This window comes from Myxocyprinus asiaticus, chromosome 19 (assembly GCF_019703515.2).
Source record: "Myxocyprinus asiaticus isolate MX2 ecotype Aquarium Trade chromosome 19, UBuf_Myxa_2, whole genome shotgun sequence".
In the NCBI taxonomy this organism is placed as follows: Eukaryota; Metazoa; Chordata; class Actinopteri; order Cypriniformes; family Catostomidae; genus Myxocyprinus; species Myxocyprinus asiaticus.
Window position 1 is genome coordinate 9,569,980 of NC_059362.1, and position 21,855 is coordinate 9,591,834.

General features: G+C 38.3%; 1 protein-coding gene across 4 annotated transcripts in view; it reads right to left on the reverse strand.

Moving 5' to 3' along the window:
• LOC127410012 (tyrosine-protein kinase fynb) overlaps window positions 1-21,855 on the reverse strand; it is a 99,676-nt gene that overhangs the window by 35,303 nt on the left and 42,518 nt on the right. For all 4 annotated transcript variants that reach the window (XM_051644992.1, XM_051644991.1, XM_051644988.1 and 1 more), the window contains 2 exons: window positions 3,539-3,813; window positions 1,301-1,397 (listed from right to left, as the gene is read on the reverse strand). In XM_051644992.1, coding sequence (XP_051500952.1) covers window positions 1,301-1,397; window positions 3,539-3,803 — 362 coding nt within the window. In that variant the 5' untranslated portion in view covers window positions 3,804-3,813. The remainder of the gene's footprint in view (window positions 1-1,300; window positions 1,398-3,538; window positions 3,814-21,855) is intronic.

A 21,855-nucleotide genomic window follows, 5' to 3' on the forward strand; every position in this document is an offset into this window, starting at 1 on the left:
TGATACCCTGTAATTACGTTATGTAATAGTCTTAAGTAATTAATAATCCAATCCAAAGAAATCCAAAACCTGTGCCGGTCTAAATGAAATTCCTCTAGTGTGCAACTGTGTTGAACAGAGTTAATCTCGTCAACTAAATTACTGATGAAAATGCTTGTTGACAAAGGGCTTTTGATTGCCAAAAATAACGAAGATGAGACGTCTATTTAATGTGCATGTTACTGATGCTTTCCAGATGAAAAGATCTAAAACAGACATCTAAGAGAGAATGTGCTACCTGGGTTGTGAATACGTCATTTCCTTAAAAACGTGCTACACGTAATGAATATCCTAACCTGTCTTAACGTGAGGAATTCACAACAGACTAACTTCTAAAAAGTAGCTAATACTTCAACATATTCATTATGTGCTATTATTTTTGGAGCTTGGGTATTCAGGGCAGTTTTTTTCATAATAAAAGTTAGTCCTTAATATGTTTGATACATGTTTAAATAAGTAACATGTAGTTTATCATTTAAAAAAAAAAGAAAAATTATATTTCAATATTTTTCATGGAGTGGTGGTGGCGTAGTGGGCTAAAGCACATAACTGGTCATCAGAAGGTTGCTGGTTCAATCCCCACAGCCACCACCATTGTGTCCTTGAGCAAGGCACTTAACTCCAGGTTGCTCCAGGGGGATTGTCCCTGTAATAAATGCACTGTAAGTCGCTTTGGATAAAAGCGTCTGCCAAATGCATAAATGTAAAATGTAAATATTTGGTTAAAGTTTGGTCTGTTTTTGTCACTTTGTACATTGCCGTGAATTAAAATGTTAATTTTGTAGACTCAAATTATATGTCATTTAGTCAGAGTAAAACAGATGAAAATGAATTTGACATAAATTAAATGAAATGAAATATTGGTAACATTTTAAGCACATTTTAACACAAGACAAAAATTATGACATTCATTTTTTTTGTTTAATTAACAATGGTGTTGAATTTCTTTGAACTGCAATTCAGTAAATTCCTCTTCCTGTCATTCCAACAATTTTACTAAACAATGTTGTAGGAGTAGTGGGTGTCATCTTTTAATAGTATGCATGCTTCTCTTTGTGTAATCAAAGTGTGGTAATCAAGGTACTATTTGCCACAGACCCAAAACACTGACTAGTGGCAAAAGTGCTAATCGACTAGTACACTAGGTGTAAACCCCTAGTCCAAAGTTAGGCAGCCACACACGCACACACACGCACACACACAGTCTCGCAGTCATGAATACTTGCGGTGACGGGTACAATTTTGAAACTAGAAATCTTACGTGCTGTTGATGATTTGAAATTTTTCTCCTTTCCTGAAGCTGAGATCATCTTCAGTACGAGCCTCATAATCATAGAGGGCAACAAACAGAGTGACACCTGAGAGAGAGAGAGAGAGAGAGAGAGAGAGAGAGAAAGTATAAATTAAAGCAGTGATTCCCATCTAGGATCCTGGGGTTACTTGAAAGGATTTGGCTTTGCTAATACAAGCTATACAACAGAAATTACGACTTCTAAATTAAAATATTAGGCCGTTAAAAGATTAAAATGATTAAATGATTAAACCATTAATTTTTTGTTTTGTTTTTGTTTTTTGTAATTAACAGCTTATCACATTTAGTCACTTTTTAAAGGAATAGTTCACCCAAAAATGAAAATTCTCTCATCATTTACTCATATGTTGACTGATTTAAGACTTCAGGCCATCAGATACTGGGGCAAAATGCTGTAAGACATGTTCTAACTGTACACTCTTAATAAAGCTGCTTCAGTGGTAATGTGTGACACCTTAAAGGATAGTTCACCAAAAAATGAAAATTCTCTCATCATTTACTCACCCTCATGCCATCTTACATCAGATGTGTATGACTTTCTGTCTTCTGCCGAACACAAAGTTTGTTAGAAGAATATCTCAGCTCTTTAGGTCCATACAATGCAAGTGAATGGTGGCCAAAACTTTGAAGCACATACAAGCAGCATAAAAGTAATCCATATGACTCCAGTGTTTTAATTCATGTCTTCAGAAGCGATATGATAGGTGTGGATGAGAAACAGATCAATATTTAAGTCCTGTTTTACTATAAATTCTCCTCTCTGCCCAGTAGGTGGCGATATGCACAAAGAATGCGAATCTCCAAAACAACAGTAGAAGAATGTGAAAGTGGACATTTATTGTAAAGAAAAGGACTTGAATATTGATCTCTTTCTCACCCACACCTATCATATCACTTCTGAAGACATGGATTTAAACACTGGAGTCATATGGATTACTTTTATGCTGCCCTTATGTACTTTTTAGACCTTCAAAGGTCTGGCCACCATTCACTTGCATTGTATGGACCTACAGAGTTGAGATATTCTACTAAAAATCTTTGTTTGTGTTCAGCAGAAAAAGAAAGTCACATATCTGGGATGGCATGAGGGTGAGTAAATGATGGGAGGATTTTTATTTTTGCTCGTGAAAACTTTTTTGTTTTCGAAAAAATTATCGATTTACAGCCCTAGTCTGGTGATTGCTTTTGTGTGTGTGTGTGTGTGTGTTGAAATCATAAATAAACAATTCCAAATCTGTTGGGCATATTGTTTGTGGGACAAGGTGCACTCTGTGCTGCCTGATACGACTTATACTGACACCTAGTGTTGTGTATGCAGCATCATACAAAAGCAAAAGTTCTTATTTACAGATATCCCTGTAGAAATGCCCTGTTTGCAGAAAGACATATATAATTTATTATTATTAATGACTTTTAATTAATTTATTATTATGAAATAGGATATAAACTAAGGGTAAATTGTACACAACCCAAACCACAAACTACCTCAAAACAATTACATACTGTTTTAAGAACCACAGCTCTAGTGTGAATGCACCCTGACACATAGAAAAGGACACTGCCTGGTCTAAAAGTATCTGAGGTCGGCTGAATCTCCCAAAGGGATTTTATAAACAGAGCTGTGTAGAATCGACAATGGCCACATTCATTATGTCTGGCAGTGTGTTGTCATCTTTAGTCAAATATTGTCATTTGAATTGTTTTGGGAGCGCTTCGCCTGTTACATTTTCCCTCAAATGACTCCCACAAGATTTGAGAAATTCGGCCATGGGACACAAGCAACGAAAGCCCCTTCATTAGATGAAACCGAACCTAAAATTAGTAGCGCAGGATTGTAAAGCCCTGGGATTCATGCCACAGATCAAGTGATGACTGAAAACTTTGAGATCTTGGCCATTAGATGACCAATTGGGGATCTGACCCTAAAGGGGCAGTCACACTAGATTTTGAGCATGCAAAATGTCGGACCCTGCATTAAAAATGGGATTGATGTCACACTCATCTTCAAATATACTGTCTACTTAAAGCTGAAGCATGTGATTTCTGTGCCACTAGCATCATCAAACAGAATTGCAAAAATAATGACTCTTTTCAAACATGCGGATATGCACAGGGCACTGGCGCGTGTACAACTGTATAAAAATGTGTCAGGAACATTTCCATTATATTTATGTGGCTGTGTGCTACCTGTGCCTCCTCGTGTACGGAGTGTTCCTTGGTGTGTTGACATGTTGACCCCTCCGAAGACTGTCACGCCCTGCGTGACCCCAGCACCGTGGAAGTTGTTGTAGTTGGGAATGGCGGTGACCCCAGTGACCCCGCCGAAACTGGGGTAATGCTGTGGCGTGGGGTCGACGCCATACCGATAACCCACTACACTCTGAGACAAGCTGGTGTCCCGGTCGTCTGTTAACTTAGCTGCCTCTTTGTCCTTACATTGCATACAGCCCATCCTCTATGATCTGAAACAGAGGGAGTTTTGGTGACATTTCAACAGTAATCTGATGACTAAGACAAACTAAAACTGTGTAATTTCTGCACCACTAGAATTGCCAAATGGAATTGCAATAATCAATCTACAATTGGCTTGCATGCATGTATAGGTAACTCTGCACATTAAACAGGTATAGGAGAAAGTATTTCAACATCGAAAAAATTACACACTTCACCTTTAATAAGGACAAACTAACTCTCCAATTTTATTTTGGCTTGGCAAACTCTTCTTATGGGGTGCAGGAAGTTCACTCACTAAAGCACTACAGACACACGGAAAGTGTGTGATGAACTGTGTGTGTGTGTGCGTGTGTGTGTGTGCACGTGCTTCCATTCATCAGTACAGGATTTCAAAAGTGAACAACAGCTAAACTGCCTGACGGACAATAAACTCCCAACAGGAACCTTCCTGAACTCTGATCTCTCTTCCAGAACATCCTCACAGTGAGAAACAGCAATAGAAGAGAGTAGAAAACAGACCGTCTTTCTTTGGGGAGACTAATTTACCAAAACAGAGGGGAAGAACTTTAACAACTAGATTTGCATTTATTAAATGAAATCCTAGTGCCTGCAAGGCAGCAAATACTTGTGTTAATTTTGGGCAAAATTAGAGTTAGGAAAGTTGTCTGTAAAGATAGTTCACAGTAGAATGTTCTAGCAGAGTTATGTTATGTTAACTGATGCGTTTCTCTGTTGCTTAAGACGTTACACCACTAATTCATTCACTAGTTCATGAGTTTGAAAAGTTAGTAAAAAAAAGTATAAAAAGTATAGAGGAAGGGAGACAAAAAAGTAGAGAAACTCATAATTCAGTATGCAATCATAATTCCTGTATGCTAAAATTATGATGACATCACTGCTATTTATAGATTTTGAAAATTCTATCAAGGGGAGATTTTTGCAAATTTTGAAAGCTGCTGTAATTTCAGCACCAAACAGAACTGTAAAAATAATGACTGATTTCCAACTCATGCCATTGGTTGAGCCAGTGTTGTTATGTCTGGCCCAGTTGGTGCCTGTCAAATTAACAGATTGCAGTTCTGTTTGTTGCCATTTGTGGTGCAGAAATGACAGACTCCGCCTTTAAACATTGCAAACAATGTAAGAACTCCAGAAAGAAACAGCAGAGTCCCATTTCTTGGAGATATTCTTACACTACAGTCTGGAATGCTCAGTTCAATAACACACCCAAGCAGTTTAAACTCCATTTAGCTGGACTGAGAGTAATCTAGATTTTACAAGGAGAGTCTGTACTGACAGTTATTTTTTATAACAAGATGGCGGATTAGTAATCACACTGGCCCAGAGTTGTTTTGTGTTAACAGCAGAGGAAATGCGAGCACTGTGCTACCAGCTCTAAAAACACCACTGCCACAAATATTTCCTCTAACCACAAATGCCTCCCAACTCCCATATCAATATCCATTCTCTGTCAGGTGTATATAAGTTCTGCGTCAGGTGTATATTAGTCTTGCGTAGCCAGACCTTTGACTAATACGGCAAAGGTCTGAGCCGTATAGCAGCTTAAATTTGGCCAAAAACCGGCCATTTAAGACAGGAAAAACTGTCTAAGTGACAGGTAAAGCCAACAATCAAAGTCGGTTTTATCATTAAGTGCCGTTTAGGACTGGGGTTATCGGTGAAATATCATACCATAATAAAAGACAGACATGGAAAAGAAATAATTTACAAAATGACGCAGGAGTCTCAGCGAGTGATTGCACAGAATACAGCAGGAAAATAGTGGAAAATGTGTAGAGAGCCTAAGTATAGCACTGAAAACCTCATCACAGAGCATTTCACAGACATAAGTAAACAAACCAGAATATGCAGTTATGCTTGTAGAAATCTGCTTTACTTTCTGCTATGTGCCTCAAATATCTGAATATTTTTAAAAGATTTTATGCCACCAACCTGCCAAACTTGGTCAAAACAGGTAATTATTTTGTCCTCAAAAGTGCTTATTATTTCAACGCGGAACCTTGTGAACACGACTCCATTTCCAGGCGGACTGATGAAAAGTCCTGTCTGCCTCTACTCGCAGAAGTTCCATCAAACCAGCCAATAAGATTTGGGCTGTGTGCATTGAGAAAGTGTTTTCTAATTTTGTGTGTTATGTGCATCAGATGGTTAGAGCACTGACTGTGGGCAGTCCGTGGGCATGCCGTCTGAGGCTGAGACTAGGTATAGATCAGCTCTGTCGCTCTGTGTTGGGTGTAGATCAGATCTGTGATGGGTTTATATCAGCTCTGTGTTGGGCTTAGATCAGCTCTGTGATGGATTAAGATCAGCTATGTGTCGGGTTTAAATCAGCTTTGTGTTAAGTTTAGATCAGGTTCGTCTCAGGTTTAGTCAGCTTTGTGTTGGGTTTAGGTCAGCCTAGTTTAAGGTTTAGATCAGCTCTCTGTTGGGCTTGGATCAGCTTTGTGTCAGGTTTAGATCACCTTCGTTTCAGGATAGGATCAGCTCTGTACTGGGCTTAGATTAGTTATATTGGGTTTAGATTAGCTTTGTTTCAGGTTTTAATCAGCTCTATGTTGGACTTAGATCAGCTATGTGTCGGGTTTAAATCATCTTTGTGTCAGGTTTAGATCAGCTTTGTGTCAGGTTTAGATCAGCTTTGTGTAGGGTTTAGAAGTTTAGATCAGCTCTGTATTGGGCTTAGATCAGCTCCATTTCAAGTTTAGATCAGCTCTGTGTTGAGTTTAAATCATCTTTGTGTCAGGTTTAGATCAGATCTGTGATGGGTTTAGATCAGCTCTGTCTTGGACTTAGATCAGCTCTGTGATGGGTTAAGATCAGCTATGTGTCGGGTTTAAATCAGCTTTGTGTCAGGTTTAGATCAGGTTCGTCTCAGGTTTAGTCAGCTTTGTGTCAGGTTTAGATCAGCTTCGTTTCAGGATAAGATCAGCTCTGTGCTGGGCTTATATTAGTTATATTGGGTTTAGATCAGCTTTGTGTCAGGTTTAGATCAGCTTTGTGTAGGGTTTAAATCATCTTTGTGTCATCATCTTAGACCAATCAGCTATGTAGGGTTTAGATTAGCTTCATTTTAGGTTAAGATCAGCTCTGTGTTGGGTTTAGATCAGCTATGTAGGGTTTATATTAGCTTCGTTTCAGGTTTAGATCAGCTCTGTGTTGGGTTTAAATCATCTTTGTGTCAGGTTTAGATCAGATTTGTGTCAGGTTTAGATCAGATTTGTTTCAGGTTTAGCTCAGCTCTGTGTTGGGTTTAAATCAGCTATGAAGGGTTTGGATTAGCTTCATTTCAGGTTAAGATCAGCTCTGTATTGGGCTTAGATCAGCTTCGTTTCAAGTTTAGATCAGCTCTGTGTTGAGTATAAATCATCTTTGTGTCAGGTTTAGATCAGCTTTGTGTCGGGTTTAGATCAGATTTGTTTCAGGTTTAGATCAGCTCTGTGTTGGGTTTAAATCAGCTATGAAGGGTTTAGATTAGCTTCATTTCAGGTTAAGATCAGCTCTGTATTGGGCTTAGATCAGCTTCGTTTCAAGTTTAGATCAGCTCTGTGTTGAGTATAAATCATCTTTGTGCAGGTTTAGATCAGCTTTGTGTCGGGTTTAGATCAGATTTGTTTCAGGTTTAGATCAGCTCTGTGTTGGGTTTAAATCAGCTATGTAGGGTTTAGATTAGCTTCATTTCAGGTTAAGATCAGCTCTGTGTTGGGTTTAGATCAGCTATGTAGGGTTTAGATTAGCTTTGTTTCAGGTTTAGATCAGCTCTGTGTTGGGTTTAAATCATCTATGTATCATGTTTAGATCAGCTTTGTGTCGGGTTTAAATCAGATTTAGATTAATCATATTTTTGGCAGTCTTGCATTTGTTTAAAGACACTAAAATTTTTCCCCCAATAATTTTCCCACACTGGCCATGAAATATTTATGAATATTTATAAATAAATAAACCTAATTATATCATTTCAAGTAAGATATTAATACAATATCAATAATGATCGAATTATTTTAAAATATAAAAACTTAATCACTCCACAATATACTATAGATATATCAGAAAACTGTGAATGCCACCCAAACCCCTTCATATTATGATTTTCTGGCAGAGATACCATGAACATACAGTATTTCACTTGAAGTTCAATAAAAGCATGCTAGCACACCAAATACGTCTTTATTGTTTCTTATGCTGCTAGAAAGAAAGAACAAATAAGTCTTTATTAGTGCATACAATCTACTCATTTTCCAATTGCTCACATTTTTATTATTCGATAGTGTATTAATGTTTAATAGTATTAAATGATATTAAGTTAGTAATTTAAATTAATACTAAAGCTTTTAATTTTCAAAATTACAAGCCTGAATGTTCTTGTTGTGGAACGATATAAAGTTACTTTCACATCGATATATTATCCATTTTAATATTTTCATCACATTCAGATTTTTTCAAGCTCCATTAGCAGCAGCAGCAATGTTTCTTCTTGCTGTGTAAATGCCTTTAAATTCTTTATCATTTACTAGTGATCCTCTGTGCTTAATTCTTATAATTTATCATAATTTTCATAAACATATTCAGCGGAAAAGTAAATCTTTCTGACTATCATGAGATGTGAATCGCGCTGTCTCGCACGCTTCATTCATGTGAATGCACTCGTGAACTAATCAAACTCTGAATTGATAGAGAAAGTTGGTAACGAGTGTCTTGATACCACTTACCCCTAATGATTGAATTTGGTGAGTTTTGTCAAACTAAAACCAATCCTGAATTCCAGACTTTGTTCAGCTTTTTTTGTGATACATGTCACAGTTCTGTATTATGGTAATATTATCTTTGAATAAAGTTTAGATATTCTCTGTATCAGGTTTAGAAAGGCTGTGTTCCCTTTTCAAATCAGCGAAGAAGTTTTCTGTATTGCAGCGAAGAGCAATTTTATTATTCAAATTCAAATATTGCTCCGAATTAGTCTGGCAACATTCAAAATGGCCGTGCCAAATGAGGGAACACATGGATCTCAGTGGTTCATAATGTTCTTAGTTATTCATCTTCACCTGTCTCTCTCCCTCTCTCTCTCACACACACACACACACACACACACACACACACACACACACACACACACACACACACACACACACATAAAAAAAACTGCACAACAGGAGTTCACTGGCCACTCTGTTCTCATTTATGACAGGAATTCACCATCTTTCTCTCTCTTTCTCTCCATTTCACCTAGTTTCTGTGAGACGGGCCCCTGCTGCGTGTCAGATAGCAGGCCAGCACTCAGCACTGCCAGTGGACGACAAACCCTTACACCTCTGAGTATTCCTCCTGTCCTCGCTCTCTTTCTCTCCTCCTTTAATTTACACAACTCTCTTTCCATATTTGTTATGCCTTTTCTACCTCTGACATGCATAACCTATGGAGTTCTTGCCCCTAAGAAGAACCACCTGCTGGCCATCAGTGGTGTTAACTTGGGTTCAGCTCACATCCTCTAACCTTTAGGAATGCCTATTCAACCAATACAACAACAGTTTACTGCAAACATAAACCCAAAGCTCTTCAGATGGGCAAACAACATAAAAAATATGTCTTCCAGATGTAAACACGCACATCAAATAGACAACTGGGTGATGTATATGTGTGCTGTCAGGGTCCAATTCCGTTTGGTGCTGCAGCGCTAGTCATATGGAAATTACTTATCTGTCAAATCTAAAGTAAAGTAAAGCTCTTCATTGGATTCTGGTACAGAAAATACAGGAATTTTTTTTATAGCATATGACATTATATCATTAACATACTTTTGCAAAAATTAAAATGTACTTTATATTTGACAGATAAGTATGTATTTTTCTGTATGACTAGCGCAGCAGCACCAAACAGAATTGTACCCTGATAGCACACGGACATCACCCAGATGTCTACTTGATGTGTGTGTTTACATCTGGAAGATGTATATTTTATGTTGTTTCCTCATCTGCAATACAGTACGTCTATAAGACGTACACTGATCAGCCACAACATTAAAACCACTGACAGGTGAAGTGAATAACATTTATTTTCTCGTTACAATAGCATGTGTCAATGGGTGAGATATATTAGGCAGCAATTGAACAGTCAGTTCTTGAATTTCATGTGTTGGAAGCAAGAGAAATGGGCAAGCGTAAGGTTCTGAGCGACTTTGACAAGGGCCAAATTGTGATGGCTAGACGACTGGGTCAGAGCATCTCCAAAATGGCAGGTCTTGTGGGGAGTTTCCGGTATGCAGTGGTTAGTACCTACCAAAAGTGGTCCAAGGAAGGACATCCGGTGAACCGGTGACAGGGTCATTGACGCCCAAGGCTCATTGATGTCCGTGGGGAACAAAGGCAAGCCCGTCTGGTCCGATCCTACAGAAGAGCTACAGTGGCGCAAATTGCTGAAAAACTTAACGCTGGCCATGATAGAAAGGTGTCAGAACACACAGTGCATCGCAGCTTGCTGCGTATGGGGCTGTGTAGCCGCAGACCTGTCAGAGTGCCCATTCTGACCCATGTCCACTGCCGAAAGCCCCTACAATGAGCACGTGAACGTCAGAACTGGACCATGAAGCAATGGAAGAAGGTGGCCTGGTCTGATGAATCACGTTTTCTTTTAGATCATGTGGACGGCCGGGTGCGTGTGCGTCGTTTACCTGGGGAAGAGATGGCAAGCAGAATTCACTATGGGAAGAAGGCAGGCCAGCGGAGGCAGTGTGATGCTCTGGGCAATGTTCTGCTGGGAAACCTTGGGTCCTGGCATTCATGTGGATGTTACTTGGACACGTACCACCTACCTAAAGATTGTTGCAGACCACGTAAACCCCTTCATGGCAATGGTATTCTCTGATGGCAGTGGGCTCTTTCAGCAGGATAATGCACCCTGCCACACTATAAAAATTGTTCAGGAATGGTTTGAGGAACATGACAAAGAGTTCAAGGTGTTGACTTGGCCTCCAAATTCCCCAGATCTCAATCCGATTGAGCATCTATGGGATGTGCTGGACCAACAAGTCCGATCCATGGAGGCCCCACCTGGCAACTTACAGGACTATAAAGGATCTGCCTCTAACATGTTGGTGTCAGATACCACAGGACACCTTCAGAGGTCTTGTGGAGTCCATGCCTCGACGGGTCAGAGCTGTTTTAGCGGCACGAGTGGGACCTATATGATATTAGGCAGCTGGTGTTAATGTTGTGGCTGATCGATGTGTCAATAAGTATGTCTCGGATGTCAATAAGACGTTTATGATTTAGAATGTTTGTAAATTTGATATTTTTAAGATGTTTAGCAGAAAACAAATTTGTTTTGCAATTCCGCTTGGTGCAGGCCATGTATATTTAATGGAGTACTAGGTCTGACCTTTACTCTGGATAGGTGTGAAGTCCATTGAGAATCCATGTAGACATAAACCAAACTCAAATTATAACAGATTACTTCTGAGAGGAGAGGAGGTAATAGAAGAAGATACAAGAAGAGAGGAGTCGAGGGGAGACTAGAAGAGGAGAGGAGTTGAGAGGACACAAGGCGAGAGGAGACAAAAGGAGAGTTGAGGAGTTATGGGGTTAAATAGTGTCTGCTGAAGACAAGTGAGCTGCTATCTTAAGGGAAATATATAAAGAAGAGATGAGAAGGAAGCGAGAGAGAAGAAATGATGAAAGAGCAGATGAAAAAATACAAAGGGCAGAAAGTCTGTAGAGATTTGGGTATATTTAATATTCAAGGAAGAGATGGAAAGAGAGGTATACAGTAGAGTCTTCAAAATTGTGGTTGTTTCATTACTGCAGTACTGAAACTGAGTCCACTTCAAACCACAATTCCATTACTTTGGATTTAAATAACTCCTTTGGATTTACAAAATTGTTTCATTTAACCATGTAGCTTCATTTAACCATTTAACTGTAGGCTTTTCACAGTTTTGAAGCAATGCTATTAACAGGGACGTGCGCAGGGGTGTGGCCACAGTGCTTGTAGCTGGATCATGGATTGTGAGTTGTCACCATAGTAATGACCTTGTCCCAGTTCCTGGCGTCACTGCTTGGAAAGCAACCATCTCTGCACAACTTTCAAATGCCTGCACATGCATACATACACACTAAACCCTGAGCCCAGACTGTCACACTAGCAAACACACCAGGGGAACACGTCCACTACCCAGCTGAGATGAATTCACTGGCCTTCATCTACAGCGTCTGTCAAACATGGCCAGCGCGGCTTGGTGCGGCACCATTGTGTCAAAAGAACTCAGTATCAAAGAGAGAGAGAAAAAGAGAGAGACATAATCATTTGCTGGTTTTTAATGATGTCAGTGAGGGACATTTTCCACCACTAACAAATTATTAATGGACAAAACTGTTGATGTACAGATGTGATTAAAACATGATAAATGTACAAACCAGACCCGGTGTGAAAATACCACATGGCTATAACTAAAATAATATAAATGTGAACAGTTATGTGCAACTTCAGCAACTGTGTACAAGAATGGAAATGTACTTTACCTTTATAACGCAATTCAGTGCAGCTAAAAAATCTTAAAAAATACAATTCTCATTTATAACCCTCTTGTCATTCAAAACCATATGACTTTCTTCTGAGGAACACAAACGGCGAATTTCGGAAGAATATTCTGGCAATTCTTTTTGAGTGGCCCATACTACTCATACTTAAATTTCGGTTTGTTACTCACGCAAAGCTATTGTATGACTTCAGAAGAGTTGGGTAAATAAGGGTAAATCATGTGTTGTGAATCTGAAACTTCATATTAACACAAAATAAATTTGATCATTATTCTTCTGATTTCCATATTTCGCCTAAATATGGCAAAAAAAAAAAAAAATGAATAAGAAGCCATATGAATAAGAAGCTGTCTGTTATGTTATTTAACCAATCAGATCAGAGTACACTGGTCAACGAAAACTTAATTTAAGTGCCTACTCGCGCTTGCAGATCTCTTTTGAGTGATATAGTCGTGCCAAAATGGTGAGCGCAACAAAAGGAAAAGTATATTGTGCGTCGGAATTATTTCTGGAAAAACATTTTTGCCACAAACACAAGTCATTTACACTTTTGCAGTTGTTTTTTTTTTTTTGCAGTTTTGCAATGTTTTTGGCCATATTTAGGTGAAAAACAGTGCCAAAACTGTAAGTGCGGGGGGAAAAAAAGAAGCCAGAAGAATACAGATCAAATTTATTTTATGTCAATACAAAGTTACAAATTCACAACACTTGATTTACACTTATACAAAGCATTTAAAAACTGCAAAAAAATTGGTAAAAAATTCGGTGTACATGTAAAAACATTTTATGCTTGCAATTTTATTTACACTTTCACAAATCTTACTTTGCGCATGCAAATTTTTTTGTCTTTAATTTATCTTCATAGCATACATGACATAAGGGTGTGTAAAAAATGACAAGAATTTTCATTTTTGGGTGAACTATTCCTTTAACATAGACTTAACTGTAATACTGTTAATCTTAAGGAGTAGTAGTCATGTTCAAGTGGCAACTATTTTGTCAGTAGAGTTCGATGACATTTAAAATGAAATCTGTAAGTCATTATTGTGTTTGTCTTTGGGCCTGTAATAGCACCACAAAGGTTTTCTTAAGCAGATCGGCACATTTACCAACATAAGATTATGGACAGCAGACCGCCACGGACATCATTACGGGCAAAGGGGTGAGTAGAAATACTCCCAGAAGACATCTTCCCTGACCGCAGCTGCATTTTTAAAGTCAACCAGTGGTGGAGATCATGGATTCCGAAATAAAACAGAGAGCCTCAGATGACCCAGAACGTAAAATAAGCAATGACTTTGTGTTAATAATGCAGCTGTGTTACCTGACCTTTGAACTGACTGTGTTTTTCTCTTTGTATAATAAAGTACTTTCTCCAACTCATTAAATCTTATTTTCCACATACACAGTAGCTCCTAAGGGCTTTAGATCAGCACAGTCCATTAAAGGAATAGTTCACCCAAAAATGAAAATCCTGTCATTATTTACTCACCTTAATATAACTTCTTTAATAGTGGTCTGTCAAGACCCAAATAGGATAGAAAGCACCATAAAACCACACTTAAAATTAGTTGAATGCATTACATTCCAAGACTTTTGAAGCCATTCGATCGATTTGTATGATAGACAGAACAAAATTTAAGTCGTTATTCACTCTCAGATCAAATCATTTATCAACTCCCAATAGTATCGGCCAAATCAAATATGGCGACTATGCCACAGGTTGGACATCAATGACATTAAGCTTCACTGGTTCTTGTCTGTCTCGTGACCAAATTTTACATTTCAAATATGAAAATGTTTTCTTATTTTCCCCTTCATGTTCTACAGAAGAGAGCTTTATAAGTTTGAAGCGACATTAGGTTCAGTAAATAATTACAGATTTTTCACTTTGGGTGAACTATTCCTTTAAGAAGGCAGAGGAATTTTCTGGGGCAGATCCTTTTCGCCAAACTCCTAAAACGAATCTCTCATCTTCATACACATGAGCAACATATGAGCCGTTCCACAATTCAAAACTAATTTAACATTGCACATATTGATCAATGAAAGCTCAGTATTTTTAGGCCAGCGACTGATGTCCATGCATGTAGGATTGCACATGTTGTTTTGATTATTCATGTAGGTCATATCATGACACCCAAACACATGATGCCACGTCATCATCAATCCATGTGGAAATGTATTTGTACTCTTGTTTTGAGTAGAAAGAGGAAGCTTGACATTGTTCAGATAAACGCCTGAATCTCCACAGTTTCCTCAAACTCAGGTAATTCAATACACAAGGCCAAGGGGTTGCAGGTTGGAAAAACATCTTAAAGGTGAAGTTAGTGTGTAGTTTTTTTTCAATGTTAAAATACTTTCCCCAATCCCAGTTTAATATGCAGGGATAACTGTAAGACAATTGTAGGCAGACTTCCTGAAGAGTGTAATAGGGTTCTCAAACCTTTTCACCAATACATTTCAATGACTTTTCCAGTTTTTCATGTTTACTGGATTTTTTAAAAGCATTTTGTTATTGCACCCATTAAAAGCTATTTTAGTTTCATAAAATATTGTAGAGCTGAGTATAATAATAATAATATTCACAATAGAAATTTCAATGACATTTTAAGATTTTATCAATTTAGCTACATTACTTTTCCTGGCCTGGAGATCAGAATTTTAAGATCCTTCATATTTCAAGATTTTTCATGACTGTGGGAACCCTGGTGTAAACATTGTGGTGCTTTTAAACAAATTCTCTTAGTTTGAGCCTGTCAACTTCTTGCTCAACCAATGTTGTGAGTCTTGAGCAAGGTTACCAGTTTTCCGACCAATGGCGAATTGGGTGGTAGCAGTGTTTTTTATAAACCAAAATTAAATGGAAACAATCATTGCTTTTGTATTTCCATTTGGTGCCGCTTGTGGTGCATTAAATTAAATGTGTTTTTCTGGACCCATTGTTCACTAGCCACAGATTTGACACCAATATCTACACAAACTTAATTTGAACAAGTCAAATGATAGAAATAATACCTCACATAATCTGAATTTAAGTCCTAGTGCACAATCGAGTCATAGCTACAATACTTGAAAAGAAGTCTTAAAGGGGTCATATCATAAGGAATTTAATTTTTCTTGATCTTTTGAAAATTGTTCAAATGTACTATGAAAACATACTGTAACTTCCAAAACTTCCTCTGTAATGAAAAAAAGAGCAACTACTGAAATGGCTCATTCCCAAATACATCAACACATAACCGCCCACATATACACATCAATGACGACTATTCAGTGTTCAGAAACTTGGACCAGCAGTAAGGTAATAAGGAAGACGTAGGATATATTGTTACTTCTTAGCAGCAGGAAAAGAAGACAGAATTACTCCAGCTGGTACATAACGAGTTAAATGTGGGAAAGTTTGCCAAACCTTGCTCTGCCACTGAATCTGTAGCTGTATTTAGCATTCTGAATGATGCCACTGATAGGAAAGTGTGCAGAAATTTATTTTTTAAATTCCTTACTGTTCACCACAACCAGGAGAGAGCAAGAACCAATGTTTAAAGCTGTACTGTGTAATTTTTTCGACATGGTGAGAGACTATCTGTTGTCCAACCAATGGCAGGGGTTTTGGGAAGGACTATCTGCTTGTCTGAACGATGGCAGGAGCTTGGGGGGACTAACTGTTTTGCCAACCAATGGCTAGAGTTTAGTTCGGACAATCTTTTTGTCTAACCAACAGCATGACTCTGGGGCTTGATTATCTGTTTGTCTGTCCAACAGCAGGGCTTTGGGATGGGATTACCTGTTTGCCAGACCAATGGCAGGAGTTTGGGCAGGACTATAACTTCAGATGACCGATGGCTTAAGTTTGGGGCGGGACTACCATTTTGTTGGACCAATGAAAGGAGTTTGGGGCAGGACTATCTGTTTGTCGACAAATGGCGAGAGTTTGGTGCGAGACTATCTGTCTGCCCAACCAATTGCAGGAGTTTTGGGTGGGACTATCTGTTTTTCTGGCCAATGGAATGAGTTTAGGGTGGGGCTAACTATTTGCCCAATCAATGAAAGGAATTTGGGAGCTGGACTACTTTATCTGTTTGTCTGACCAATAGTCAGGAGTTTTGGATGAGACTACCAATTTGTCTGACCAATGGCAGGAATTTAGGGCGTGACTATCTGTTTGTCTGACCAATGGAATGAGTTTGGGGCGGGGCTACGTGTTTCCCCAACCAATGGCAGAAATTTGAGAGAGGGACAACTTCATTTGTTTGTTCAAACAATGCTAGAAGTTTGGGGATGGACTATCCGTTTGCACGACCAGTGTTATAAGTCTGGGGTAGAGCTACCTGTTTGCTCGAACAATGGCATGTGTTTGGGGCTTAAATACCTGTTTGTCCAAAATGGCAGATGGGAATTGTGCCGACAAAAAAAAAAAAAAAATAAATAAATAAATATATAATAATAATAATATATATATATATATATATATATACAGTGCATCCGGAAAGTATTCACAACGCTTCACTTTTTCCACATTTTGTTATGTTACGGCGTTATTCCAAAATGGATTAAAGTCTGGGCTCCTCAAGGACATTCACAGAGTTGTCCCGGAGCCACTCCTTTGTTATCTTGGCTGTGTGCTTAGGGTCGTTGTCCTGTTGGAAGATGAACCTACACCCCAGTCTGAGGTCCAGAGCGCTCTGGAGCAGGTTTTCATCAAGGATGTCTCTGTACATTGCTGCATTCATCTTTCCCTCGATCCTGACTAGTCTCCCAGTTCCTGCCGCTGAAAAACATCCCCACAGCATGATGCTACCACCACCGTGCTTCACTGTAGGGATGGTATTGGCCAGGTGATGAGCGGTTCCCGGTTTCCTCCAGACATGACACTTGCCATTCAGGCCAAAGAGTTCAATCTTTGTTTCTCATGGTCTGAGAGTCCTTCAGGTGCCTTTTGGCAAACTCCAGGCGGGCTGTCATGTGCCTTTTACTGAGGAGAGACTTCCGTCTGGCCACTATACCATACAGGCCTGATTGGTGGAGTGCTACAGAGATGGCTGTTCTTCTGGAAGTTTCTCCTCTCTCCACAGAGAAATTCTGGAGCTCTGTCAGAGTGACCATCGGGTTCTTGGTCACCTCCCTGACTAAGGCCCTTCTCCCCCGATCGCTCAGTTTGGCCAGGCGGCCAGCTCTAGGAAGAGTCCTGGTGGTTCCAAACTTCATCCATTTACGGATGATGGAGGCCACTGTGCTCATTAGGACCTTCAATGCTGCAGACATTTTTCTGTACCCTTCCCCAGATCTGTGCCTCGATACAATCCTGTCTCTGAGGTCTACAGACAATTCCTTGGACTTCATGGCTTGGTTTGTGCTTTGACATGCACTGTTAACTGTGGGACCTTATATAGACAGGTGTGTGCCTTTCCAAATCATGTCCAATCAACTGAATTTACCACAGGTGGACTCCAATCAAGTTGTAGAAACATCTCAAGGATGATCAGTGGATACAGGATGCACCTGATCTCAATTTTGAGTGTAATGGCAAAGGCTGTGAATACTTATGTACATGTGATTTTTTTTCGTTTTTTTTTTTTAATAAATATGCAAAGATTTCAAACAAACTTCTTTCACATTGTCATTATGGGGTATTGTTTGTAGAATTTTTAGGAAAATAATGAATTTAATCCATTTTGGAATAAGGCTGTAACATAACAAAATGTCGAAAAAGTGAAGTGCTGTGAATACTTTCCGGATGCACTGTATATTTGCAGACTTCCATGACACTAGATGCACTGAAATTACACAAATAACACCTTTATGAAAAAAGCTGGGCAATAAAACTTAACAGACTGACCACAAGAGACAAGAAGGTGCTGTGAATACATAGAGAGAGAGAGAGAGAGAGAGAGAGAGAGAGAGAGAGAGAGAGAGAGATAGAGGGAGAGAGAGACTTTTCTGTAGAAAAGCAGTTCAGATCATATTTCCTTTCATACACTGATAAGAGCTGCAAAAATGTTATACCAGTCGCATTTCACAACAGTAGAAGCGTGTTCATGGTGTGGTGATGAAGGTGACTGTTCTGCTATAACACTGAACCCCAGTGTTTGCAGCGTTGCTATGATTATTTGCATTTATAGGGTGTTTGTTTGAGAGGATGTGGCTTACCTATCTTATATGGTAATGACAATGACAAAGCAACACACAATCACACTAAATTTCCACTCTTGGAGACATGATAGGTGTTTCTCATCCGACTACAGCAGCAGTAGAAATCTCGAAACAGGCGTCAGGACATTTAAGGAATAGTTCACCCAAAAATTATAATTCACTCATCATTTACTCACCCTTATGTCATCTCAAACTCGTATAACTTCCTTTCTTCATCAGAGCATAAACAAAGATATTTGAATGGAGTTATGATGTCTGTTTGTCCATACAATGCAAGTGAATGGTGACCAAACTTTCAAGCTTTAAAAATGACATAAAGGTCTTAAAAACTATACATCTTGTTATTGCAGTCTCTAGGCATGATCATGATTTCAAGCTTGATAATGCTTCCTAGCACTTGATGCATACACAGAGAACTACATGGGGCTTCAACTCATGATTCGCAAGGAGACTTCTGATGAAAAAAGGAGTTACACTTTGGTCTGTTCACACCCAAAACCAATTGCATCGATTCAGAAGACATGGATTAAACCACTGGAGTCTTATGAATTACCTTTATGCTGCGTTTGTCTTTTTTGGAGCTTTAAAGTTGTCACCATTAACTTGCATTGTATGGACAAACAGACATCATATCTCCATTAACCCTTTCGCATGTTCGATCAAACTGGTGTGATTACTATGCTGGGCTCAGATGCGTACGGTCCAAGGTTATTATCGTAAACTAAAACGAAGATGAAAACTAAAAATAAAAAAAACATTTTAGTAAACTGAAATAAATAAAAAAAAATAGTATAACTGGAAAAACTGAAACTAAACTAAAATACATTTTCATCGCACTGAAACTAACTCAAATAAAATAAAAATAATCTTGAAAAATATTTAGTTTTCGTTTTTATTGCGATATTACCGTAACATGAAGACGACACTAGACAGCAATAATAGACAGCCTATTGACCAAATTGATTTAGCAACAGAGTGGGAAAACACCCTGTGATGCCACCACAACAGGCTTGGTGTGCCGCAGGTGACCTGAATCGGTATCGGCTCCGATAATGAAGCTTTTAGACGGATTGGGTATCAGTTCGACGAGCCCGATTCAAATCTGATACTGTGTGTTAGTCATGTTCGTTACTGTCAAGCTCCAAAAATGACATAAAAGAACCATAAAACACCATTAAAGCAGTTCATACGACTCGTGCATTTTATTCAAAGCCACCTGAAGATGTGCGTTAGCTCTGAGAATCACAAAAGGATGTGTTTTATTAGTAAATATATAATATGCGCAGCGCCAGCGTGTTAGTGAATGGTGCTGCTCTGTTGACACAAACTCACGCACAGGCTGGTGATGCACTCGCAGCTATTTTTAGCCTTCACAGCGGTGCGCAATATCTGAGCGCTACTCAAGAACAACATCTCAGATGTAGATGCTCAATAGTTCAGTTCACTTATAATATGCATTTAGAATCATTTTACCAGAATTTGAATAAGTGAATTAAACTACTGTGAACTTGCCTACAAACAGACATATCCAGGACTTCCTGGAGAGTTCAGAATGTCAAAATAAAAGCGTGAGGGTTTAAAAAGTGCACGATTTAAATATATTACTGTTGTATTTAAAATTAAAAGTCAATAATAATAATATTAATAACAATTTATTATTATTATTATTGTCATCAATAGTATTTGTTTACAATTTATTACAATATTTAAGTTGAATGGGTTCCAAAAAATAACTGTGAATGAAAAGTGAGCTGATATCTTACAACTAAAGTGAACAAAAGAGAGATCTGAATCCTTTAAATTCCAGATGCAAGTTGAAACATAAAAAAAACAAAAAAGTAAAACACTGGTTTCTTTTCTACTGATGACTTATACTGGAATCACTGTTAATTTTGCTGCTACATTATCCAGTACACTAGTTAATAATAAAGTGTTTCTTAATAAGCTATACTTTTTTGAAATAATGTGTAGTTAGAGGTTTGTGATTCTTTACATATTAAAGAGTACTCCCAATTAGTTCCACACAATAATATAAAGATATTTTAAACTGATTATGCAAAAAAACAACACTGGTATCGGCTTGGGATCGGTATCGGCCGATACTGAGATTTCGGATATCGGAATTGGATCGGAAGAGAAAAAGTGGTATCGGTGCATCCCTAGTTAAAAGTACCGGCAGTACCAAGTACTGACTAAATTCTGTACCCATGCGCTGTTTCAAACGCACACATGCATATGTTAGCGCTTGAAAAAAAACCCTGAAAAGGTGCCAAAAAGTTTGGGAACCAGAACCACAGGTCTGAAGATGTCCGCAACATATTTATTATAATTTAACCTTTATTGGCATGAGTGTTCGTTGTGTTGTCAAAGCATGAGGTTAAAACAAAGAGAACAGAAACAATGTCTAGTAATTTATCCCCCCCCCCCACACACACACACACACTCACATATCAACATACATCCAATGCAGACATGCACACAGTCTTCTCACTCATTCTGTCTTACCGTGTCAGTCTGTGATTTGTTTCATTTGGAACTGGTCAAGAGTTTTGTTTGAAGTTCAGTTTTCAGAGTTGTGGTGAGTTACTTTCTCATGTCCAGTGTATTAAAGAGGACTTTGTGGTTAAGTTCAATAAATTACTCATTACACAATTCACAAATGCCTGTTTTCCCCATTCTCCATTTATCCCTTATATAAAAACTAAAACTAAAATAAAAACTAAATGTACTGAAAAACCATACTAAAACTAAAAAAGAACTAACAAACAAAACAAAACTAAAACTAACAAAGAACGGAAAAACTAAACGAAAACTAAACTAAACTGGAGTGAAAAATTTAAAATGAAATAGAAATAAAAACAAAATTATAAATGTAAAACTATTATAACCTTACGATCAAACCGGTGTAATCTGCATTTTTGCTGCTGTTTACCAGCAATGAGGGCCTGCAGCGGTTGTCATAATGAACCAGCTGCTGAAATAGTCTTTTCAACAACACAATATCTTTATTTTTATATGTTACAAACATTCAAACAATCACTGAATAAAAGTTTAAAGCCTTTACCATCTTCGCTGACTGTTTTGATGCAGAGATGTGGCCATGTTTTCTGACATCACACAAAGAATATACAAACTATTGTAGTTAGTCCACTGAGCCTTCTCCCATTCCGTCCATCACTGGGTATATGGAAGGAATAGGTATTAAGAAACTTTCTATGCTTCTAGGCTATGACGAAATCAGAATCACATGCGGCACTGCAATGTAAACAGCATTTTCCACGATCGCATCTTATCCACCATAATCATCAAAAACATCTAAAAACCACATTATGTGTTTGATAACATATATCT